At 38.0% G+C, this 26,223-nt stretch overlaps 1 protein-coding gene and 1 pseudogene across 3 annotated transcripts in view; both read left to right on the forward strand.

The window, feature by feature from the left end:
* The window catches only part of DCAF17 (DDB1 and CUL4 associated factor 17), a 51,942-nt gene extending 34,728 nt beyond the window's left edge, over positions 1-17,214 (forward strand). For all 3 annotated transcript variants that reach the window (XM_024243517.2, XM_024243518.3, XM_024243519.2), the window contains exons 9-14: positions 1,036-1,178; positions 6,038-6,147; positions 9,048-9,138; positions 10,159-10,242; positions 12,203-12,358; positions 13,145-17,214. In XM_024243517.2, the coding sequence (XP_024099285.2) occupies positions 1,036-1,178; positions 6,038-6,147; positions 9,048-9,138; positions 10,159-10,242; positions 12,203-12,358; positions 13,145-13,285 (725 nt within the window). In that variant the 3' untranslated portion in view covers positions 13,286-17,214. The remainder of the gene's footprint in view (positions 1-1,035; positions 1,179-6,037; positions 6,148-9,047; positions 9,139-10,158; positions 10,243-12,202; positions 12,359-13,144) is intronic.
* Positions 17,215-24,738: 7,524 nt separating this feature from the next.
* Positions 24,739-25,361, forward strand: LOC129057821 (ubiquitin-fold modifier 1-like; annotated as a pseudogene).
* The last annotated feature ends 862 nt before the right edge of the window (positions 25,362-26,223 follow it).

Here is a 26,223-nt window from a genome sequence, read left to right on the forward strand (position 1 = left end):
AAGTAGTACATTGTCCTTATGAAGATGCTTAATAAAGTATGCACTTCTGTATATAACATGTGACTCTTACACAAATGATATTCCTAAGACAAGCCACTTTACTAATAGTAGTGGTCTCATAAACTAAAAATTAAATTCTCAAGTTAGAGGGTAAACAAGGGAGTCATAGGCTAGCCACCTGCCCAAACAGACCATGTGGTGTTTCCTAAAGGCTGCTTGAAATGAATTCAGGTCTTCTAAAATTGCTATACCTTTTATTTATGCATCTAAGAATAGATTTATTATGCCCTACTTAAAGTTGTGATAAAAGAAGATGACTAAAAATTTCTCTTGGTGCTTTTTAGCACCAAGAGAAATTTATTTTACAGCGTCAGTCTTCAACAGAAACTGACTGGATATATCTGAACTACCTTAAAGTTAACTTGTCTGATGATAATAGTGGTAGTAGTGACTATCCTGTAATAAAGCTTTCATTGTGACAGGCCCTTTCCTAAGTGGTTACATTCATTGGGACTAATACTCCTCTGTACTGGAAATCTTAAGCAAGATAGATGTATACCTGGGTATACCTGTTAGTCCAGGATGTGGAAGATCTCTTCCTCACATTTGAAGGCATTATTAGACGTAATTACCTTGTAGGATTATTATGAGAGTTGGAAATAGTATCTAACCCAGGGTCTTTTACATAGTAGATGTTCAATAAATGGCTGCTACTTTTATTAAATGTACTTGTCATTTCTTACCATCATAAACACCTTTAGCCCAGTTTTAATCTCTGCTCACCTGCGGGCCACATATACCTCCTGAAAACAGATACCTAGAAAGTTGATTCAGCCTAATTTAGGTTCCGACTGGCTGTTTCTTTTCTTACAATAAACTCCTTACCTGATTGTATTTTATTTCCTTGAACATAGTAATTTTTCATTAATAGAAATTTATAGATGTTGCATGCAAAGAAAGGTTGAATTCAGTTAATGAATAGTCCAGAGCCCCCAGAACAGTGCAGCTAATGAATTCCTTTTCCTGTCTCTGCAGACATGCCACCACTGCTCTTTGAGGTGTCATCCCTGGAGAATGCTTTTCAGATTGGAGGCCATCCTTGGCACTACATCATCACACCTAATAAGAAGAAACAGAAAGGAGTTTTCCATATTTGTGCCCTAAAAGACAATTCCCTGGTAAATGAGTGATCAGACTTTTTATTAGCAAATTTGTATCAAATTCTTTATTTTCTACCTCTCAAATAGGCCCACATTCCTAAGAATTACTTTTTTATGCATTTGTTTTAACAATTTGCAAACAATTTAAAATACAGAAGAATACAGACAATATAGAAAACATTTGTGTGTATCACCCATAATTTTAAAACATTAACATTTGAAAATTCTTATAGCAACAAGAATTTTATGGTTTTTTTAATCTCACCAATCTCCCAGCAAGGAATCTCATGTAAAACCTCTCCACAGGGGGAATCACCAATGGAATGTGTTCACATTGCTTCTGAAATTGCTGGTGGAATGTGTTGTTGGTTCTGCTTCTCCATGGTTTGTTGCTCTTTGCCTTCCAGAGCAGAACCAGATGGAACTCTGGTGGTCACAGTGTAGGTAAATTGAAGCATTTTGAATTTTTAAGGATATTCTTAAGTTATTTATGGCAGAGTAGGTAGAAATGGTACGTGGTAAAACAATGGAAATTTGTACCCTTTGAATTCATTTTTATTTTCTTTTTTAAAATGGCTTAGGCATTGATTTGTCATTTAATAAACATTTATTGAGGGCCTACCATGTGCCAGACATGACTAAGGACACAATCTCTTCCCTCAAGTTATACTCTCAAAGGAAACATGTAGAAAAATAAGATGCAATGTGTTAAGTACAGTGATTGTGATAAGTGCAAAAAGTGAGTTAAGGGGGGAGTTCCATTTTTATTTTGTATTGCTGATTATGTTTTTTGTTGGTTAGTTTGTTTTTCGAGACAGGATCTCACTGTGTCATCCAGGCTGGAGTACGGTGGCACAATCACAACTCACTGTAGCCTCAACCTCCTGGGCTCAAGTGATCCTCTTGCCACAACCTCCTGAGTAGCTAGCACTATAGAAAAATCACTCAAGCTTTAATTGTTGATATTTTTTTCTCATTTCATATGGACATGTCAGTGCAACACTACTTTTATTATTTATTTATTTATTTAGAGACAGAGTCTCACTCTGTTGCCCAGCCTGGAGTGCAGTGGCACAATCAGAGCTCACTGCAGCCTCAACCTCCTGGGCTCAAGTGATCCTCCCACCTCAGCCTCCTGAGTATCTGGGACTATAGGAGCGCACCACCATGCCTGGCTACTTTTTTATTTTTTGTAGAGATGGGGCCTCGCTATGTTTCCCAGGCTAGTCTCAAACTCCTGGCCTCAAGTGATCCTCCCTCTTGATGTATCAGAAGAATTTGCTTTTTTTTTTGAGGCAGGTTCAGCTTATGCTGACCTTGCTCAATCAGTCACTTTTGCCTCCAGTGGCTTTTAGAGTCACAGATCACCTTTCACCACGCACGTTATAGATCACCTTTTACCAGGTTGCAGATCAGCATAGCGTTGGGTCCATTTATCCACTTCCCTTGATGTCATGGCCATCAGGGGACAATGTGTCTTCTAGTTTTCTTTTGTAGGAGCATTGTTCCTTCCATTTCCCCAAATACTTATCACATGGCAGCTCCTATTTGACCCAGCCCAGTGACATTCTCTTTTATAAAGGACTCTCTAAGGGCTGTTTTGCACTGTGACAAGTCTTGGTTTGGTTGGTCACCTCCCAGCGAGTGGACATCATTCAGCCACCAGGACCTGTCACATCTCTTTTTCACTTAACTTTGGATCTAGTGAAATCCTGCACAGTTCACATTCTGGACATTTAACACGTATTCTTTTTTATAAGAACTGATAGTACCTATTATTTCATACACAAACACACACACGTGCAGATACAGCTGGCCCTCTATATCCGTGGGTTCCACATCTGTGGATTCAACCAACTATGGATTGGAAATATTCAGAAAAAAAAAGGGTGGTATAAGGGATGATGTGCATAGATGCATAGATTGTATGCAAATACTGCACCATTTTATATAAGGTACTTGAGCATCCGTGGGTTTTGGTATTTGTGAGGGGTCCTGGAAGCAATCCCCTGTGGTTTCCAAGGAATTACTTTAAATCTAAATAATGGCCTTCAACATGTATATCAAGCATGCTTGTCACATACGCTCCTTCTATAATAACTGATTATAACATTTATTCCAATCTATATTTCAGCATACTCTTAAAAAGCTGCTAAATTCAGGGGAAGTTTTTAGTCCTTTTATCACAATTTTATCACTGTGACATTGCCTTAATGATTTGTATAACTATTAACTCCCCACCTGTTAGTCAGAAGAGTGGATAACTAAAAAAACATATAAGCAGCCAAACTTAAGATTTCAGAAAATGTTTCATAGCTTTCTCTATTAAACTGAGCTTTAAAATCTAACACCTGAGCAAATAAAAACAATAGAAGCTGATAGTAAGCTGCCTAGTATTTCACACAAAAATCTTTTTTTTGCATGTTTTAATTAGATATTACAGTAAAGAGAACAATCTCCTGAAAAAAAGATATGTATAGTATGTGCATATTTTGTATTCAAGGAGCATCTGGAGCTAACACCATCATGGACACATTAATTTCAGTGGTTACAATCAATCAACATATTTAATTACATTAATTTTCTTTTATGTAAAATGTAATAATACCATTATTTCTATTAGATATAATTATGATTCTTGTAGAAATTCTTGAAAAATTGAAACTCATTCATTGATTTGATACATAAAATGTATTACATTCCAAAAAATTTAAAAATCATGAGGCCGGGCACGGTGGCTCATGCCTGTAATTCTAGCACTTTGGGAGGCCTAGGCAGGCAGATCGCTTGAGCCCAGGAGTTCAAGACCAGCCTAAGCAACATGGTGAAACCCTGCCTCCACAAAAAATACAAAAATTAGCCAAGTGTGGTGGTGTGCACCTGTGGTCCCAGCTACTTGGAAGGCTGAGGTGAGAGAATTGATTGAGGCCAAGAGGTCAAGGCTCCAGTGAGCCGAGATCACACCACTGCACTCTAGCCTGTGCAACAGAGTGAGACCCTGTCTCAAAAAATAAAAAATAAAAATAAATCATAGCATACAAAGCACTTACAATATAACCCCAGCCTACCTCTCCAGTCTCGTGGCTGGATACTATACTTTTCAGTTTAATTTTACCTGCTACTCATGTTTATATGCATACTATATGGATTAACACTTCTATACTTTTGGTTTTTTTGTTTGTTTTGTTTTGAGACAGGGTTTCACTCTGTTGCCCAGGCTGGAGTGCAGTGGCACAATCTCGGCTTACTGCAAGCTCCACCTCCTGGGTTCAAGCCATTCTCCTGCCTCAGCCTCCTGAGTAGCTGGGATTACAGGTGCACACCACCATGCCCACTAATTTTTGTATTTTTAGTACAGACAAGGTTTCATCTTGTTGGCCAGGCTAGTCTCAAACTCCTGACCTCAAGTGATCCACCTGCCTCGGCCTCCCAAAGTGCTGGGATTACAGGCGTCAGCCACTGCCCCTGGCCAATTAACACTTCTGTACTTTTGATTTTACTGTCTCTTATTTGTAGCTATTTTCTACTTATCCTTTAAAGCTCATTTCAACCTTTTTTTAACTCCCAAAATTGTGTTCACGTGGATATCTGGTGCATGGATCAATCGCTTATTGGAGTACAGTGGCACAATCATAGCTCACAATAACTGCCTTGTTATTTTTTGTTTATGTTTTTGCCTCCCCCCACACTATAAGCTTCTTGATGACAAGGATTATGTTTAATTGATGTGAGGTATGGATGCCTAGTCTGATACCTAGAACATAGTAGTCTATCAATATATGCTAATGGAATTTAAAAGCTTTAGTGTTTCAAAACTCATGAATATCTAGTAGGAAATATGGCATCATTTCATTTTACATTAGAGAAATTAAATTAAATGACTTCTGTAAAGCCAGTGAACTTAATATATCCAAGTTGATATTCGTTCCCAGTGCTCCTGGATATAAGGTAAAACATTTGTGTACACATATGATAACATATCAGATGGTTTTTTTCTTTATTTTAATATCTAAATATACTACAGTGAAATCTCTTCTTGCCTTAAAAGCTAAGCAGTATTAGATCATTTCCTCAGATATTAGAGTTCAACATTTGACCTATCCAAGATTCTGTGACCCATGTCTGAGGATTTAGGTTTGTTTACATGTTCATTTTTTGTTATCTGCTCTTCTGATTGAAAGATAGTTGGGGATAGGGAAGAGAGGAAGAAGTTGTGGAGAACTGCATGTGCATGATTATGGCAGAGTTATATAATGGAAAGTCCATGGATTTTGGAGTCAGATCTGCTGTTTAGTAGGTTCAAAATATTGGACAAGGTCAGGTGCAGTGGCTCACGCATGTAGTTCTAGCACTTTAAGAGGCTAAGGTGAGAGGATCACTTGAGGCCAGGAGTTTGATACCAGCCTGGGCAACATAGCGAGACTCTATCTCTATTTAAAAAAAAAAAAAACACACACACACACACACAAACCAAAAAAAATTGAGCAAATGATTTATTCTCTTTGTGTATCAGTTTTCAATACTTCCTTTGAGTGTTACTAAGATTAAACGAAACAGTGCCTATAAAGCATCAAATGCCGTTCCTGACACAAAGTAGATGCTTTAGATATGGTATCTCTTGTGTTATTACTCCTGTTTGTGAGATACAGGGTATGTTACAGAACAAATCCATGACATTTCTGAATTTAAATTAAATTTAAATTTGAATTTCTCAAATTTGCATGTCCTCATTTGGCCCTCAAATATATTCCACTTTAACTGGTTAATATTTTTTCTTCTGTGTACCTTTGACCTACTGATCTATCACTTGGGTTAGATTTGTAAAGTCATTTGATTTTCCCTTAATCTTTGTCTTTAATACTTTTTTCCAACTTCAGGCAAAAAATGGGATCCAAGAAATGGACTGTTGTTCTCTAGAATCTGACTGGATCTATTTCCATCCTGATGCTTCTGGTAGAATAATACATGTTGGTCCAAATCAAGTCAAGTGAGTAATCTCATTAGCACTTGAAAGTTAAGAGCAGCTTTTGGTAGCATTTATTGGCATCTTTATTTTTGCCAGCGAACTAGTGAGCCAATTAATGGAAATAATTAGCTTGTTGTTGGGTGCTTCCTCAGAGACTGGCATATAGAAAACCTGAATTTATTCTTTCAGACTCAACATTACTGTTTGTAAACATTAAATTTGAAAACGTTGTTTGATGGATGATATGCGAGTAAAAGGGAATTACAGACTGGCCCTTTCTCATCAGGTCTTAGTTAATTCTCTAGGGTTAATAAGAAAGAAGAGTATTTGTCTTTGTTCTGAAAGACAGCCTAGACACAGGAAAGGAAGTGGATTGTTTGAAGTAAATCTTGTTTTATTTTGATTGGTTTCAGGGCACACACATCTCCCACAAACTGACCTCTCCTTCCCTTAAATACTTTTCATTTGGCATCCCTGACACCACAGTTCTGAATATTTTCCTATTTCATCTATCTTTTTTAGTTTGCTTTCGTGCTCTTCCTTCTCTACCCAGACTTTAATTGTTGAATGTCCATAGTTGGGTCTTAGTCCCTCTTCTTTTCTCACTATTTCCATTCTGCATGATTCTATTTATTCCTTTGGCTTCAAGATCATGTATACATGAGAACTCCAAAATGTATATACTAGCCTCAACCTCTCATCTAAGCTCATTCCAGAAATCTTGAATCATTCCTGATACCTTCTTACCAATTTGTCTTTCGTCAATATACATACATTTAAACCCTTACAGGCATTCTCTTTCTCTCATACATATATACCATATATCCTCTCAATCCAGTTTATTTTGCTACGAAATATTTCTTAAATCTGCCTATTTCTGCCCTTGGCCACTGTCATCATCTTGGTCAGGTCACTGTCATCACTAGCCTAGGCTACAGTAATAGCCCACTCCAGGGCTCCAGGATCCACTCTTGCACTAAGTCTGTTTTCTTCTCAGCAGCTAGCATGATTTTTAAGAACATGAAGAAATACAAAAACCTATGCAAGTGAATTCAAATGCTTTAACCTTTTTATGGCTTTTTATTGCTCTTAGGATAAAAACCAACATAGTTAGCATGGTCCGAAAGACCCTCCTCCAACTCAGTTTACTCTAGTCATGCCGTCTTTTCAGAAAACTGAGGGCCTATTCCTTCTGTTTGGAGTCTGTTTCCCCTACCTGTTCTCCTGCCTAATTTCTATTCATATTTTATGGCCCAGCTTCAGTGTCACTTTTCCACAGACCTTCCCTGATGCCCCTTGTTAGATTTGCTTGCCCATTATATTTTCATTGCACCCACTGTGTCATCTTCCTTTGTAGCACTTAGGGCAACTTAAATAAATTATTTTTGTGATCTTTTGCTTAAATACCTTATTTGGTATCATAAACTCTATGATGACAGGGAAAGAGTCTGTTTTGCTGACACCTATAACCCCAGCACTAAGCATAGTCCTTGGCACAGAGTAGATGCTCAGTATTTGTTGAATAAGAAGAGAAGGGGCTGGGCTTGGTGGTTTAGGCCTATAATCCTGCACTTTGGGAGGCCTAAGCAGGAGGATCCCCTGAAACTAGCAGTTTGAGACCAGCCTGGGAAACATAGTGAGACTTCGTCTTTACAAAAAATAAAAATAAAAAATAACCAGGCATGATGGTGGGCACCTGTGGTCTTAGCTCCTCAGGAGTCTGGGGCAGGAGGATCAGCTGAACCCAGGAGTTCGAGGCTGCGGTGAGCTATGATTGTAGCACTGTACTCCAGCCTGGGTAATGGAGTAAGACCCTGTCTCTAAAAAAATAAAAAATAACAAAGGAAAGTGTCTGCCTTTATTTTTTATGCTTCATGGTAATCAGTCTACCTCTCTGGATCTATTATTAATATAAGGAAGATGAAAGGATTTAACAAAATAAGATTATTTTTACACATCTTAAACTGTGGTTCCGCTTCAGTAAGCCTTACTTTTAATGTTTGTTACCACCCATATTAGTTTGAACTTAAGAAAACAAGGCCCACAAAGAGTGTATGGCCTTTTGCCAGGTTTTACAATATAAGCATTTAAAAATATTGCCACTAAAAAGACTAAGTGAATAATTTAAATTATTATTTGATCTCTTGGTCTTTGGGAACTCTGAGGTCTCCAGCAGTCTCTGGACACATAGCTGCTTCTCTCTGCTGTTCTTTTTTTTTGCATTTGAGACTTTGAGCTTGTAAAACATTGTGCTTTTGAAGCTTGTTAACAATGTAAACAGATCTCTGTGGGTGGTGAGCAAATTATTTTATTTTCTCTTAATAGGCTTGATCCATGAGTCCATTTGCACTCAAAAACCCCAAATCTTTAAATATAACCAATCCTAAGAAAAAAGAATAGTATTTTCAGTTGTAGTTTTTAAATATTAGTCTATCATGAAAACTCTGAGTTTCTATTTAGGTGTGGATTTCATTGCTGATTGAATTTCTTTTTAGTTAACCCTAAGTGTTGCTCATAGATATCTCATCCTACTTCAGAAACAAAAATGCAAATATCTGCCATAATTGTTAGAGCTGAAATGTTAGAGACCTGTTACAGCATAGCAGAGATAAGGTTCTTCAGAGTAACTTTCATTAAGCCAGTTTGGAAAATAGCTTAGGCCTGACCAAGCTTATCATTACCTACTTCAATGGCACCTGTTGTCACAGTTCCCACGTTTTTCTGTTTAACAGAATCTCCGAATTTGAAGGAGTTCATGGACATTTAGTGATCACTTATTAGTACTGCAGACTAATCAAGAGAACTACCTCAGTGTTGTTACTATAATTTTTATTTGTTGAGTTTTATTTCAGTACTTAAACTTTGACACTTTGATGGTATTTTTAAGTCTTAGGTTCTCAGAATCCTTTTTCCCTTCTCAGAGTTTTGAAGCTAACTGAAATAGAAAATAATAGTTCTCAACATCAGATCTCTGAAGATTTTGTCATTTTGGCCAACAGGGAGAACAATAAAGTAAGTCAAGAGTACTTTAAAATCCTTTATAGATCATTGTCTTTCTATATAAGACTATAATATGCTAATATATTTGCCTTTGAGTGTAGCAGAAAACAGCACAGCCCTATAAAAGTCTGTACATTTTGTCTACATGGGTAGCCAGTTTTAGCCCCATGTACATTTGAGATTTAAAGAAAGTTGACTATATTGAGTTTGTCTTTTGCTGATTTCTGTTTCTTTTCTGAGTTTCCTTTTAAGTTTTTATTGATGAATTATCAACCTTTGGGTCTAATTAATTGTGCAAACTTAAATTTAATCGGGGTAATATATAAGTCTTTAAAAATCACATACCATACTTTAACTCCAGATGCTACTTTTCTTTTAGTGTATAAATTAAGACCACAAAGAAAATTATGGGGAGAGAAATTTCTAAAAGAGATCCACGTTTTTATTTGCTGTACTATATACTAAGGCAAAAGTCAGGTGAATGAGGCAGCTAATCTATAATCTTTTAAATATTTTTTTTTGCCCATTCTGGCATTTTAGCCATTAAAGTATTTTTGAGCCGGGCATGGTGGCTCACACCTGTAATCCCAGCACTTCGGAAGGCCAAGGCAGACCGATTGCTTGAGTTCAGGAGTTCGAGACCACCCTGGGTGACATGGTGAAACCCTGTCTCTACAAAAAGTAGAAAATTAGCCAGGCATGGTGGTGTATGCCTGTAGTCCCAGCTACTGGGGAGGCTGAGCTGGGAGAATCACTTGAGCCTAGGAGGCAGAGGATGCAGTGAGCCAAGATTGTGCCCCTACAGTGAGGCAAGATCGCACCACTGCACTCCAGCCTAGGCGACAGAATGAGACTCTGTGTCAAAATATGAAACGGAGGATCAGAAATCTGATTCAGAATTTTCTCAGTTGAGGAAAGAATTGTGGATGTGGGAGAAGGGTTGGTAAGTTTTACCAAATTTGTTAATACATTTTACCTTTGACTGCATGTAATAGAACTTGTCATATCTTTTTATTTCTTTCCATATGACAGAATGAAAATGTACTCACTGTTACAGCTTCTGGACGGGTGGTAAAAAAAAGTTTTAACCTTCTGGATGATGACCCAGAACAAGAGGTATTGCTTTGGCCAGAGATGACAAACCAAGCCAGTGTGTCCTTGCATTGTGAATTTCATATTAATACTTACCCATACCCTGGGGTAGAGGTTGGGGTTGAGGGGTTGCAGGCAGGCCAGTTGGGTGGGGTTGTGCATGCTATTTCAACCAGTGCAACCCCACCATCCTCTCTTTTCATATTGTAATTATTCTTAAAGTTTTATTTGCAGAAAAGTTCATAGGACCAAAATAATTTGAAAACACAATTAGCTTATTGTTTTGTTTGGTTTGGTTTGGTTTGGTTGATGTGTATATTTTCTAGGGAAATCTCTTAAAGGAAAATTCTTGAGTTATATCCTGATGACTTTATGGTTTTTGCCTCATTTTTTACTTGCTAGAATTGAATATGTTTGTTAATATCCATAGGCCAGAGGAAGAGGATGTGAGGGCATGATAAATCAGTTCAGCTCTTATCTTCAAGTTGGTTTTATGAGTCACTGAGCTAATACATTTTTATCCCCTTCCTTTAAAAAGGCATTGGAAGTATTTATGAAATCAGCTGATAGTGATCATGCTTTAAATATATAAACCATTGTGTAAATTCTAAATCCATTTAGACTATCTAACTATATTATTCGTATGACCATTTTTAGGTAGAAACATTACAGTGGCCTTCTAAGGACAGTTTTTGAACTTCTTTTAAAATAGGTTAGAGGTGGCCCAGTATGAAGCTGTTCTCAAAAAAACACACAAAAAATTATCATTTTGGACCATACAAACCTATTGAGAACAAAGAAGAAAACACCATACTCTGCATATAAAACTGTATTCCAGAAAGATGTACTAAAATTTCCAAAAGGTAGCATAATCCATTAAGGGGGGAGAGGTGGTAGCAAAACAAGAGATGCTCTATATCATAAGATTAAAAAACAAAATCTTTTAGCCTGTAAAGGAAAAGTTTGAAGAAATAGTGACCAAAATCTATAAAATCACTGACACCAAGGCAAGAAGTCACCCTTTGAAGTTTGACCATGGTAAGGTGAAGGCAAAAAGGAAATAACGTAAAAGTACATTTTAATAATCAAAGGTAATAAATCCATATACATTTTTATGTCTTAAGGTGGTAAAGGCAGAAAATGTCAGTGGATTAGAGAGCAGTTTGACCAAACATAGGTGAAGAATTAGTGCATAGTGATTGAGGGAAACATGCTATGCCTGTCTTTAAATTTGATGCCAGGCATTCAGCCAAGATGTACCTTCCTGTGGTCCATTCCTGGATGCTTGGGCACTGATCTGCTTTCCGTGCAAGGTTTTTGGAGTCTCGGGTTTTCTTCCTTGAGACACAGTTCTGGGATTTTTCTCTCTTTACCATAGCTAACCCTCTTATCCCAGTCCTGTTCTGTGTGTTGGATTTCATTTCCTAATATTCTCCCTCAAGTATAAGCAGCCATTTTTGCGTTATTTAAAAAACCAAAAGGATTTTTTTAAAAAGGTGGTAAAAAGTCATAAATAGTGTATGATGGGTTATCCGTCCTTCTAGAAATGACTATGTTTTTCTGGTGTGAGAACTTTCAGAGCTCAGTGAGCAGTCTTCAGATTTCAGAACCGAGCTTCATGTGTTTAGTCCTGTCCAGGAATCAGCAAACACACTTGAGAGGCAGCAGTTGAATACTCTTTTAAATTTAGAGAATCTCTGATTTGCTGTCACTGTAGAGAATTTCAGTTACACTTTGAGATCTACATAGACTTGGTTTTGTTTATCAAATCTGTAGGACACTGCTTAACTCTTAAAAATCTTGGAGCTGATGTTTTACTAGGCATATAAACAGATACATTTCTACCTATTATTCTTCCCATTCATTCATTCTTCTCCCGTGTTTTTGTAAGTAGTAGAATACTTAAACTATAAATGCAGAAATAAGCCTACCTGAATAACTGGATTTTGCCCCTTTCCCTCTATTTTATCTATCTATCCCAAAGACTTTCAAAATTGTGGACTATGAAGATGAGTTAGATTTGCTTTCTGTGGTAGCTGTTACTCAAATAGATGCTGAAGGAAAAGCTCACCTGGATTTCCACTGTAATGAATATGGAACTTTACTTAAAAGCATTCCACTAGTGGAGTCATGGGATGTGGTAAGTAGAGTCCATGGGATACAAAGTTGTAAATCTTTTCTTTATAGGTGCCATTTATTAGAATAGATGTTACTGTGTTCACGTCAGTCCAGACTCACCTATGCCAATGACCACATGAAAGAGGTTATTGTCCTATATACAGGACAAAAGAGTACTTCTTAAGCCTTCCTCCCCTGGGCACTAGGGGATCCTTACCAGTGGCCTTAAAGATAAAACTTCATGTGTTTTCCTGAGACATGTTGTCTCTTTCCTTACCTTAGTCTTTGATTTTCTTTCAATTATAAATTTGGAAAAATTTTTTAAAGTAAGAGAATACGGTAATAAATCCCCACAATTATTTAATAGAGACCATATCTAAGCATGCAGGATTCCCAGTACTCTTGTATACATTTGTCGATATTTCAACTATTATAGAATGTCAAAGTTACAAGGAACAATAGACATCATTTTATCCAGGTCTTGTTGTATCAGTGGAGAACCTGGGAAGTTTGACAACTCGTACATGATCACACAATGAGATAGATAATAGCAGCGTTGGCAATAGAATCTGGGTATTTAGACTCCTGGGTCCAGAGTTATTTTTATTCTCTATGTTTTGTAGAATGTCTTTTTTGTTAATAATCTGCATATCCACAAATAATGAAAAATAAACCTCTTTCTAGCAACTATTTTCTTCTAAGTGTATGCTTGAAGATCCCTAGCATAGGTACTGTGACATTTTAGTAACACAATAGTGAATATGGCTGTGTGAAAAGGAGACTCCATATGATTGTGTTTTTGTTACAGACATATAGCCATGAAGTCTACTTTGACAGGGACTTGGTGCTACACATAGAGCAGAAACCCAACAGAGTCTTCAGCTGCTATGTTTACCAGATGGTATGTGACACTGGGGAAGAAGAAGAAACCATAAACAGAAGCTGTTAAAAAGAGTGAGATAATTGTAACCTAAGAGACTTTTAGCCAAACACCCCAGCAGCTGCGTCCAATCCTTTTTATTATCTGCATGGCACATTCTCCAGTATTTTCCAAAAAAGTCTTGGGTTGACTTCAGATGACTATGACTTCTTTTTTAAACTCTTGCTGTAAAAGATGGTGAGGACTTCATTTTTTGTAAAGGTTTTTTAGAATACTGTTCCAAGAAGTTTAGTGTTTTGCAGCTTTGAGCTAGGTGGTAATGCAAATATAAAATGCTGGGAACAGAAAAGGACAGGTTAATTCCAATTGTTGAGGAGTAAGTCATTGATGGGATGGGTCATTGATGGGTTCTTAAAGGATGGTATGGAATTTTGTTTGTTAAGGCTAGGAAAGACAGGGAGAGACAAAAGTAAACATGCAGAAAGAAATCTTATATCCTCTATACCAAACTTTGCTTAAGGATGAGAAATGAGATGTGTTATGTGAGAACATTATTTTGAGCCCAAAATGTGTCATCACAGTTTTTAAAAATCTTATATATGTATTTATATGTGTTTTGTATTTGTATATAGTATCAGGAATTGGTTCTAGTTCCCAAATTATCTTTTCTTCCTTGGTTTTGTTCTCCTGGCTTGATGTTCACATTGAATATTTGTGTTTCTATATAGACTAATGTAAAAGATTCCAAGCAAACCTTAAGTGAAATTGTTTTCTGATTTGCATCCTGTTTAGCTCTTAATGTATCTAAGGATGTTCTCATCTCACCATTCTATTCATTTAGTGAGTTTTCTGATCTTGTTTAGGCAATATTTTCATACTTATGCAATAAGATAAAGGTACCCTTGCCTGCACTAGTTCTGTTTCCTGTAGAAGAGTAGATAAAGAGTCCCAGAAGAAGTTCTTACTAGCTTGGGAGTTGCCTGATTAACCAGAGAAAATGTTTGGCTTACTTATGAAACAAGCATTATTTCTTCTTTGTTAGGAAAGATCTAAATATGATCCTTGAACTTTAACAATCATTCTTTAGAAAGTTAAATAAAGGCAACCCAAGTAAAGGGAGAAAATGTTTCTTTGTGCGTCCTGTTTGAGAAATTCAGTTGCTTCCATTTCGCATGTTCTGCACATTTATCCGATGTAACCTCAAAAGAATAACTAGTAATAAGAGAAGGAAACAGCAGCAACAATCATTGCTGATTCAAGTTTAAGGTTAAAATATGGAATTTTTAGCTTGGATGATTTATATTAAAATCTTTCCATTTTTTTCTTTAGTTTTGGCTTGATGCCATGTTAAGAATGATGTGAATTCTTCCCAGTTCTGCCCTGGTGCTAGACATTGCCCCATACTTTCAATTAGACACTAGCTGTATCTAAATAGTCCCACTCAGTAAACTTACATCTTGAAAAACAAGACCAGTAAGAGGACAGTGAAAGTACTAAAGAAAGAAACCAATGTTGTGTGAGTTTCAAAGCAGATGCAATGCTGTGTAAAAGTAGAATGTTCATTCTCCATTTCCAAGAGTGTTTCAGAATAGGATGTCTTAAGACTTCAGTCGTGTCAGAGATTTTTTTTTAGGTGATTATTGAGTTTCTCCTTTAAGTCATCACCTTCCTTTTATGAAATGATAGTAAGGAACTCATCTATTCTGAAAGGCATTTGAGAAATATCTGAATTCCTGGCTGCTTTTTTGCTGGGGGTAGAGGGTGGAATACTTCTGGTCTAGATATAACTTACCACTAAGAAACCCCCAGTATGTCACCACTGCCTAAATCTAACTAGACCAGGGTCCAAATGCCATCCATGCCAGGCAGGAAATACACCTCACGTGAAAGACAGTAAGGAGTTGTGGGCAGTGTAACAAACAGGAGTGCTGTGCCCCAACTAAAAGGAGCAGCTGCTACTGCTTAGTTTCAGCCAGTTGCGACAGTATGTGGGAATGTAGGCTGCATGATTGTTAACAAGATAGGTGGTAAAAAGATGCCAAAAGATACAGAAGATAGCAAAGAATGTGGGGAATTTGGATACCACACATAGCAAGAGACAATGAAGCATGCTTCTCAGCTTGCCAGAGTGTCACACAGCTGCTCATTCTGCCACCTGCCAGACATTAATGTCTTCCTGCCCTACCTAAACCACCTCTTTACCTGATATTTTAATTCGAGACTCTAGCTACATGCCCACCTACTTAACAGGTACTAGTGACAGGTACGAAACATTATGGGTAACAATTCTGAGTGTTTCATGCAAGCCCGGGTGAAGCAGGGTAGCTTCCATCAGCAGGTACAGATGTTAAGTTGAAAAGAGGTGCATTCTGCATTGCACTCCTGGATCTAAGTTTCTGTATTCTCAGAGCATCATTGCAGCAAGCTTATTGTTCCTTAATTTTTTACAATATTTATCACAACCCTGGGAGAAAACAAAATGAATCCTATCCTATTTACTATTTGTGCTACCTAGTGAGGAGATATTGCTCTGTTTAGACAAATTAAGGCACTTCACATTCTTCTACCAATTGAAAGTTTTGTGTCTTACAGTCCTTTTTTTAAATAATACATTTATTGAGCACTTTCTATCTACTAGTCACTGTGATACAGTATAAGTAAAATGTGTTGTCTCATTTAATATTCAAAATAACCACATGAAGTATGAACTGCCATTATCTTTCCCCTTTGTACAAATGAGGAAAGTGAGGCTTACAGAAGTTAATTGGCCCAGGGTCCCACAACTAGTAAGTGCAAAGGTGGGAAACATAACCAGATTTGTTCGGCATAAACTTGTGCCAAATTTCCTCCAAAGCTCTCAAAAGGCAGTGCATGTTACTTTATCCCATATATAGCATACCAACAACTATAATACTAGATATGTAGGAAAGTGCTTAATAATCATTTTTTACTGATGATTCAATGTCTACATTTTGAACAAATTTGGGTAAGATACAAGTCACACATAAATTGACAGAAAATGTAGTTCTTCATTCAATGGTTAGCAGTCATTAAAAGGTACTTTCCCTTTGTGGTGATAATAAAATCAGTATTAGTAGTTTTCATATTATTTGGCTTCCATATTAATAATTTTTATATTTTCCTCTCCTTCTTACCATGTTTACTTATATCATCCATCTTTTAGAATCCCAGGGAGCTAATTTCTGGTCCCTGTGTTGCTATCAAATCTGTATCTTGCAGAAAGAATAATTTATTTCAAACAAGGGACATAAAATAGAAAGATAAGACCTACTGAGGTCTTTTTCCCATCATTTTATTATGAAAAATTTTCAAACATACAGTAAAGTTGAAAGAATTTTATTGTAAATACTCACCACAGGGATTCTACATCTTACTCTACTTGTTTTATTATTTTCCTATCCAGCGTACTTTTTGATGGATTTCAAAATAAATTGCAGTTGCTGATATACTTCCCCCTAGTACTTCAACTGCAGATTATTAACTAGAGTTTAGTATTTATTTAGTTTTTAAATTTTTTTGATTTAAGATTTACCTGCAATAAAATGCACAAATCTTAAGTATAAATTTACTGAGTTCTTGCAGACATATACACCTGTGTAACCCAAACCCTTTCCAAAATTTAGAACATTGCAATCATCTTCAGAAAATTTCCTAAATCCCTCTCCCGGTCTATCCGCTCCCCACCCTTCAGGTATAACTATTGTTCTCATTCTTTTATATCAAAGGTTAAATTTACCTGTTCTAAACTTCATATAAGTGAAATTATACAAAATGTAATGCTTCTGTCACTTAGCATAATGTTTTTGAGATTTATTCATGTTGTTGCATGTGTCAGTGATTCATTTCTTTTTATTGCTGAGTATTCTTTTGTATGAATATGTCACAGTTTTTTTTTATCTTTCTGTTGATGGACACTGGGCTCTTTCTGCTTGTTTTTTACTGTTATGAATAAAGCTGCTATGAACATTCTTAGACAATTCTTTTGTGAGCACATGTCTTTATTTCTCTTGGGTAAATATCTGGGGATGGAATTTTCGGGTCCTTGGGTAGGTGTATATTTAGTTTAATAAGAAACTGCCAGACCTTTTCCCCCAAAGGATTGTACGATTTTACTGCCTGCAGCAATGTAGGAGACTTCCACTTGCTCCACACATTCTCCAACATTTGTGGTTGTTAGTCTTCTTTATCTTAGTATTTATGCTGGGTGTGTAATCATTTCTAGTTGATACTCAGATTGTTTCTACTTGTGGTTAGCAACCCTCTTTGTCAACTTGACCTCCTTCCTTCCCTAGGAACTGCTGAAAACATTCTTTGTGATAATAGTTAAGATACTCCAAAACTCAGCTTGAATTATTCTTTCTCAAACATGGGATACATTGCTTATCAAAGAACCCTGATTCCTTTAATGGAGACTATAGTTGGGAACAACCTGGGTTCTAAGGGCACGTGTTCCACTGTTTCACATGACTACTGGAGCTGGACAAAATGGCACTGGAGAAGAGGTCACAACAATCATTGTAATAAAAGCAGAAAGGTGACTTTTTTCTTCAAAAGTTATGAGTTCGTGTTATCATGAACATGATAACAGGTGAAATCAGGTGAATTTTTTTTCTCTAATATGAGAGCATATTAAACAAGCTGTATCCTTTTCTCACTAACTGTAGTATTCTAGGCTGGATATGTTGTGATAGCAAATTAGTATATTCAAATTTTAGAGGTGCACAAAATTTCAGAAGTATTTATTTATTTATACTCTTTTTGACTCTCAATTCAAGTGTTTTAGAATTTGTGCCAAAGTTTGCAGGTTCAGTTCCTTTCCTCATTATAACCTGAGTCCTATAGAAGGGTGAAGGTAGACAGGAGGGGGACTCTCAGCCTCCTATATAGGCACATTAAAAAACACCATGCTGTGAACACTAGGCTCTCAGACAGAACCCACTGAGATTAACAGACAATAGCAAGGAAAGGGAGGATTGAGATCAGCAATAGCCTGTAATATTTGTCTGATACTCTCCTTTAATTGTTTGTTTTCATGAATACAAGTGTTATTCCTGATTAGAGGTAACATTGAATTTGAGTTTCGTAAAGAATTTTGGCTACACTTTTTTTTCTCAGAATTAGAATAACCAACTTTGCAAAGGTGGTAAATCCGATAAAAAGATGTCAGCAAATAAAATCAAATTATTACTTAGAATTATCAGAGATCTTTAAATTTTCTTTATAGACTTATTAAAATATAATTGACGTGCAGTAAACACTTCTTTTTTTTGAGACAGAATCTCGCTCTGTCACCCAGGCTGGAGTGCAGCAGCACGATCTCAGCTCACTGCAACCTCTGCCTGTTGGGTTCAAGTGATCCTCCCACCTCAGCCTCCAGAGTAGCTGGGAGTATAGATACCACCACACCCAGCTTATTTTTGTATTTTTAGTAGATATGTGGTTTCACCATGTTGGCAAAGCTGGTCTCGAACTCCTGACTTCAAACTGATCTGCCTGCCTGGGCCTTCCAAAGTAAACTGCATGTATTTAAAGTATACAATTTGATAAGCTTTGCCACGAAACTATCACCACAATCAAGATAAAGGACATACCCATTACCCAAAAAGTTTTTTTCCTGCATCTTTGTGATCCCTCCCTCCTGCCCCTCTGTCCCCACTTCCCAAGACAACCTCGGATCTGTTTCTGTAACTTCAGGTTAGTTTGTGTTTTCTAGAATTTTATATAAATGAAATAAAACAGTAAGTATTTTTATTTGCTGGCTGCTTTCATTCAGTACAGTTATTTGGAGATTCATCTGTATTGCATGTATCAATAGTTGATTCCTTTTTTATTGTGGAGTAATCTCCATTGTATGGATAGGTCTACAGTTTGTTTATACTCTTGCCTTTCGATGGACATTTCAGTTGTTTCCAGTTTGGGCTACTACGAATGAAGCTACGAGGTATAATTCTTTGTACGGACATACGCTTTATGTTGGGTAAATACTGAGGAGGGAATGGCTGGCTCCTATGTTAGGTGTATGCTTAACTTTTTAAGAAGTTAACTGGTTTTCCAAAATGGCTGTACCACTTCATATTCCCATTATCAGTATATGAGAGTTCTAGTTGCTCCATATCTTTGCCAGCACTTGATATGGCCAGTCTTTTTAATTATGTATGGGTGTGTGTGTGTGTGTGTGTGTATATATATATATATAAAATTGTTTTTATGATCTCAGGACCCTGGATTTTTTTTTTAATTTTAGACATTCTAATAGGTAGTAGCATCTTAATGTGGTTTAAATTTACATTTCCCTTTTGACTAATAATGATAAGCACATTTTCACATGTTTATTTGTTGTGTGTATATCTTTTTGATGACATAGTGAAATCTTCTGTGCTTATTTTTATTTATTTATTTTGAGACAGAGTCTCGTTTTGTCACCCAGGCTGGAGTGACAATCTTGAGCTGGCTCAATCTCAGCTCATTCCAGCCTCTGCCTCGCGGATTCAAGAGATTCTCGTGCCTCAGCCTCCCAAGTAGCTGGGACGACAGGTGTGCACCATCATGCCCAGCTAATTTTGTATTTCTAGTAGAGATGGGGTTTCACCATGTTGGCCAAGCTGGTCTCAAACTCCTGACCTCAAGTGATCCACCCACATTGGCCTCCCAAAGTGCTGGGATTACAGGTGCCTAGCCAAAATCTTCTGCACTTAAAATAGAGAGAGAGAGAGACATACTATGTTATGTTGCCCAGGCTGTTCTCAGACTCCTCGGCTCAAGCAATTCTCCCACCTCGGTCTCCCGAAGTGCTGAGATTACGGGCGTGAGCCACCACACCCGGCCAAAGGCACAAATACTAACAGACTCAAATTATTTTCTTCCCAGGACTTACAACCTTGGAGAAGCTCTGGGCATGTTGCCAGCCTCTCCCAATCTTATCTCAGTTCAGAAGGATCATATACTGAATAAAATTATATCAAAAGTATTTCACATCTAAAGTAGTATATCTAAATTATGTCTAAAGTTAGTTAATACCTGCTCTGACCTAGTTAATGCCTTGAACCTATTTTAGTTCAATGTACTTTGAAACCTTGGATCACCATGGAAGTGATGAAACTTCTAGTTAACAAAATTCATAAAAGTAAGAGCTGGTGAAGGTGAAATTCATACTCAGGACACTCTACCTGCTAAGATAATATGCATCTATAAATTGACCTCTTAAGTGAAATTTTCAAAAGGAAATTACTTACCAATAATTTAGCAATTTTTTTTTTGCCATGTAGCATTTACCAGCAAATGCTCTGTAACAGTAAATGTTTTATGGCTCAATTAAGTATTTTTTATTTTCTCTTAAAAGGGTATGTGCTCAAGTAGACAACCATTTTTGAATCCTATTCTAAATACCACTTGTGTTTTTGAAAAGCACAAGCTCCAAAGGCACAGCTTTTCAAGTTTTACCTGTTAGAGCAACAAGACTAAAGCATGTTAAAAGAATTACATTTTAAAAGCCATTGTAACACTTAATTTTCCTGTCTCTAATCTGTCTGCCTGTCTTTAAAGAGCAAAACCAGTGAGAATTAAAGGAATTCCCAACCCCTACCTCATCTAAAACCTCAGCTGTTACACAACGTCTACTTGAAGATGTGCTGAATCCAGTGTAGACTTGAAGAGGTCCTTCGGCCTCACTGCCACACCTAATAGAACATCCCAAATGTCCCATTCCCAGAGTTTGTCTTGGTCTGCCCTACCAGCTGGACTCATGATCCAGTAGTTTCCGGTTTCAATTTCTGTAGAAAGTCTTGAGTGCCTCTGCCCCTCTGGAGTGATCATATAATTTATTGTCCAAACCCAGACACTTTTGAAAGTGAAAGGAGATACCAATAATCATTATGTCTGGACAACAGGCACAAACCAAGCCTATTCTGAGCAAAAGGGGACATATGGTCACCCTAGCTAGAGCTAATAAAAGTAACCAGGAAATCGTAAATCTGCCCATTTACAGATTATTATTTCTTTTCAATCTAGTATGCCAGACTTCCCATAATCAATCAAGGGGGTAATGGACATAGTCCATTGAAACAATTTTCCATTTTTATCTACAAACCATTTACAGTCCCCTCTGCCAAGGGTGGTCCTATTGCTGCCCTGGTATTCCAGGATCATATTTTCTCCTGCGGTTTATCTATGTCTCCCTCAAATTAACCTAGCCATTAAGGTCTTTGTATTAGTCTTTGTATTAGTCTCACTTCTGACACCAATTTGTATTGTCAAACAGGAAAGTGATATAAAGCAATATAAAAACACTAACAGAGGATGGGAAACGTTTCTGTAATAGAAAAGTATATGAAATGTACAGAGATGATCCCAAAAATGAACAACACAGCATGCTGGAGGCACAGGGTTTACAAATTCTCACAAGGATATATAGCTGATGATGTTACCAGTTATGCAGAGTGATGTTCATCCAGGCATGAGCTACTCAATTTTGCTCTGTTATAGGGAATTTTATACTTTCCTGGTTTTAGAGACTCTAAGTGCCACCTGTTCACCAGGTACAACTAGTACAAAGCAATCTCAGCACATGCGTCAGTTTTTACTGTGAGACTACATAAGATGAAGTATAATCTCCTAGTTTTTTTTTTTTTTTTGAAACAGAGTCTTGCTCTGTTGCTCAGGCTGGAGTGCAGTGGCACGATCTTGGCTCACTGCAAGCTCCGCCTCCTGGGTTCATGCCATTCTCCTGCCTCAGCCTCCCAAGTAGTTGGGACTACAGGTGCCCGCCACCACACCCGGCTTATTTTCTGTATTTTTAGTAGAAACAGGGTTTCACCGTGTTAGTCAGGATAGTCTCGATCTCCTGACCTCGTGATCTGCCAACCTCGGCCTTCCAAAGTGCTGGGATTACAGGCGTGAGCCACCGTGCCCAGCCCTAATTTCCTAGTTTTAATATCCCTTAGCAGGCCTAGACTTCCCCATACCTGTCTGGAGTCCATTTCTACGAGTCCAATGTTGCCAGGTCTTGCAATTTTTTTAATGGTAGAAATCTTGATTTATGTTAAATGTTCCAATTTTTAAATGACAGCCCTTAATTAGAATCTTAAAATATTGCACAAGCCAAACAAAATTAATCTGCAAGCTCATGACTTCTCTCCAACATACTCATGGGCTGTATCCCTAGCAAGGGCCAAGTATGTTTATTTCTAAACCTCTTTTTGCCAGTTATGTGTGTTATTATAATTATGTATTTATGACTTTAACCCATGAAATGTGATTAAAAATTTGCTTTTTCTTCTAAAAAGTTGAGTACTTTGGAAAGACTCGCTAAAATCAGGTCACTAGAAATTGCTGTCAGATGCAGTGTGTTCAAAATAGTTGTAAAAGATTGAGAGATGTCTTAGCTTGGGTTCCCCCAAAAGGAGAGCCTGAGGCAAAAGCTTATGTGCTACCTCCTTGGTAAGGAGTGAAATCTCAGAGAGCAAAAATGGAGGGTAAGCAGAGTGAGGCAGATCCAGAAGGAAACCCAATATGAGGATGTGACATCAAGCTGGCCACCAATAAGTGCAATGAAATGCTTAATCTCATGGTCACACCTCTGAGAAACCACATAAACCACACCTCCAAACAGTATGTGTGAGATGGGTTGGGAAGAATTTATGATTCCTCAGCTCTTATCTGCCACTCCTCAAAGATTCACCCCAGAACATAATCTCTCCTGAATTTTCAGATTGCCCAAGGCAGAATTCACCTTGACATCAGTGGACAGGAAGCAAGGAGGACTCAGAGCAACATGACATACATGAAGTACTGTTGGCTTGGCAGGTTGTGCCAGCAGGGAGTTCACAGTCCACACCGAACAGTCTTGGTAGCAGTGGCTGGAACAAGAGAATAGTGAGGCCAAGAAGATCGGAATTAATGCAAGCTGTTTGATAAGAGAGGTAAATGAAAAAAAACTTGGATCCTGGGCTCAGATTTCTTCATATGTGTCTTTGAGTTCTGATCCACTGTAAAAATAACAATTCTTGAGGCCAGGCGCAGGGGCTCACACCTGTAATCCCAACACTTTGGGAGGCCAAGATGGGAGGATCACGAGGTCAGGAGTTCGAGACCAGCCTGGCCAACATAGTGAAACCCTGTCTCTACTAAAAATACAAAAATTAGCCAGGCGCGTGCCTGTAGTCCCAGCTACCCAGGAGGCTAAGGCAGGAGAATCGCTTGAACTTGGGAGGTAGAGGTTGCAGTGAGCCGAGATCATGCCACTGTACTCCAGCTTGGGCAACAGAGTGAGACTTCATCTCAAAAAAAAAAAAAAGAAAAAAAGAAAAAAAAGAAAGAAAAAAAGAAGTCACTGAATGTGTAACATGCGATAATGAGAGAAGGCCTCTGGCAGCACTGCAATCCACTGTCTCTCCCAATAGGGAATAACACGGGTGAGGAACACCACAGATGCAGCTGGAATTGTGCTGAAAGAGCTAAAGAGGCAAAGTTCTTTGGGTGTTTTTCACCTCCTGGTGGCCGTGGATGGAATCAATGCTCTTTGGGGAAGGACCGCTCTGAAAAGAGAAGATAAATGCCTGATTGCCCCAGAGGAATTAGCACTTGTTTCACAACCTGAGGAAAATGATGAAAAATGATTGGCATGGAGGTGCCATTGTGTTGACTTTGAGCCAGACTGGGTCTCTCTTTAAGCCCCGGAAAGCCTATCTGCTCCAGGAGTTGCTGGTAAAGGAAGGATTTGATGCCCTGGGTCCCTTTATTCCCATCCTGGTTTCCAACTATAACCCAGAGGAATTTGAAAGTCGTATTCAGTATTGTTTGGAAAACAATTGGCTTCAACATGAGAAAGCTCATACAGAAGAGAAAAAAGAGCTGCTGTTCTTAAGTAACGCAAACCCTTCACTGCTGGAGTGGTGCTGTGCCTACCTCTAAGCCACAATCACAACATGCGAGGAAGACAACGGACATCTGCTTTAGGCTGAACCCAGTGAGATGAGGAAGTCCGGCAGTACACAGGAAGAGGAGCCAGGCCTTTGTACCTACGGGGGATTGGACAGGACTGCAGTTGGCGCTGGACCTGCATTAAAATGGGTTTCACTGAACATGTGACAAGATACTCCCTTGTTTCAGAAACTTATATCAGTTTATTGGATGTGGTTTTTCACATTTAAGATAATTATGGCTCTTTTCCTAAAAAATAAAGTATCTTTCTAAAAAAAAAAATTCTGCTGAGGCGAGCAGATCACGGGGTCAGGAATTTGAGACCAGCCTGCCCAGTATGGTGGAAACCCTGTCTCTACTAAAAATACAAAAATTAGCCAGGCGTGGTGGCGCACCTGTAGTCCCAGCTACTCAGGAGGCTAAGGCAGGAGAATTGCTTGAACCCAGAAGGCGGAGGTTGCAGTGATCTGAGATCACACCACTGCACTCCAGCCTGGGCAACAGAGCAAGATTCTATCGCAAAAAAAAAAAAGATGGGGCGCGGTGGCTCACGCCTGTAATCCCAGCACTTTGAGAGGCTGAGGTGGGCGGATCACAAGGTTAGGAGTTTAAGACCAGCCTGGCCAATATGGTGAAACCCCAATCTCTACTAAAAAAATACAAAAATTAGCTGGGTGTGGTGGTGGGCACCTATTGTCCCAGCTACTCAGGAGGCTGTGGCAAGAGAATCGCTTGAACTTGGGAGGCGGAGGTTGCAGTGAGCCCAGATCGAGCCACTGCACTCCAGCCTGAGCGACAGAGTGAGACTCTGCCTTACTGCTTTTTTATAACACAATACCGTTATGAGCTCTGATTCCTATACCATAAAATTCACCCTTTCAAAGTGTACAATTCACGGAGGAAGTGGGGCTACCTGGAGTTGGCACAAATTCTCTGCTCCTACCAGCTCCACCATGTCAAAGCTTTCCTTTAAGATCACTCTGATGTCTGACCTGCGGCTGCTGCACTAAGTACTCAGTGTTCCTGAAAGTACACCTTTCACAGCAGTCTTAAAGATTGCAGCAGAATAATTTAAAGTCCTGCTGCAACAAGTGCAATTACTGCCAGTGATGGAATATAAATAAATTCTGCACAGACTGCTGGAAATGTTTTTCTAAAACATGGTTCAGAACTACAAAGTATGCCTAGAGATTATATTGGAAGGTAATATCTGTTACTTGAAAGTACAATTACTTTTCAGAATAAATATTGCTAATTTTCAGCACCACACCACACCTATTCCAAAATTGACCATATACTTGGAAGTAAAGCTCTCCTCAATAAATGTAAAAGAACAGAAATTGTAACAAACTGTCTCTCAGATCACAGTGCCATCAAGCTAGAACTCAGGATTAAGAATCTCACTCAAAACCACTCAACTACGTGGAAACTGAACAACCTGCTCCTGAATGACTACTGGGTACATAACGAAATGAAGGCAGAAATAAAGATGTTCTTTGAAACCAATGAGAACCAAGACACAACATACCAGAATCTCTGGGATGCATTCAAAGCAGTGTGTAGAGGGAAATTTATAGCACTAAATGCCCACAAGAGAAAGCAGGAAAGATCCAAAATTGACACCCTAACATCACAATTAAAAGGACTAGAAAAGCAAGAGCAAACACATTCAAAAGCTAGCAGAAGGCAAGAAATAACTAAAATCAGAGCAGAACTGAAGGAAATAGAGACACAAAAAACCCTTCAAAAAATAAATGAATCCAGGAGCTGGTTTTTTGAAAGGATCAACAAAATTGATAGACCGCTAGCAAGATTAATAAAGAAAAAAAGAGAGAAGAATCAAATAGATGCAATAAAAAATGATAAAGGGGATATCACCACCGATCCCACAGAAATACAAACTACCGTCAGAGAATATTACAAACACCTCTATGCAAATAAACTAGAAAATCTAGAAGAAATGGATAAATTCCTCGACACATACACCCTCCCAAGACTAAACCAGGAAGAAGTTGAATCTCTGAATAGACCAATAACAGGAGCTGAAATTGTGGCAATAATCAATAGCT

This window comes from Pongo abelii, chromosome 11 (genome assembly GCF_028885655.2).
Source record: "Pongo abelii isolate AG06213 chromosome 11, NHGRI_mPonAbe1-v2.0_pri, whole genome shotgun sequence".
In the NCBI taxonomy this organism is placed as follows: Eukaryota; Metazoa; Chordata; class Mammalia; order Primates; family Hominidae; genus Pongo; species Pongo abelii.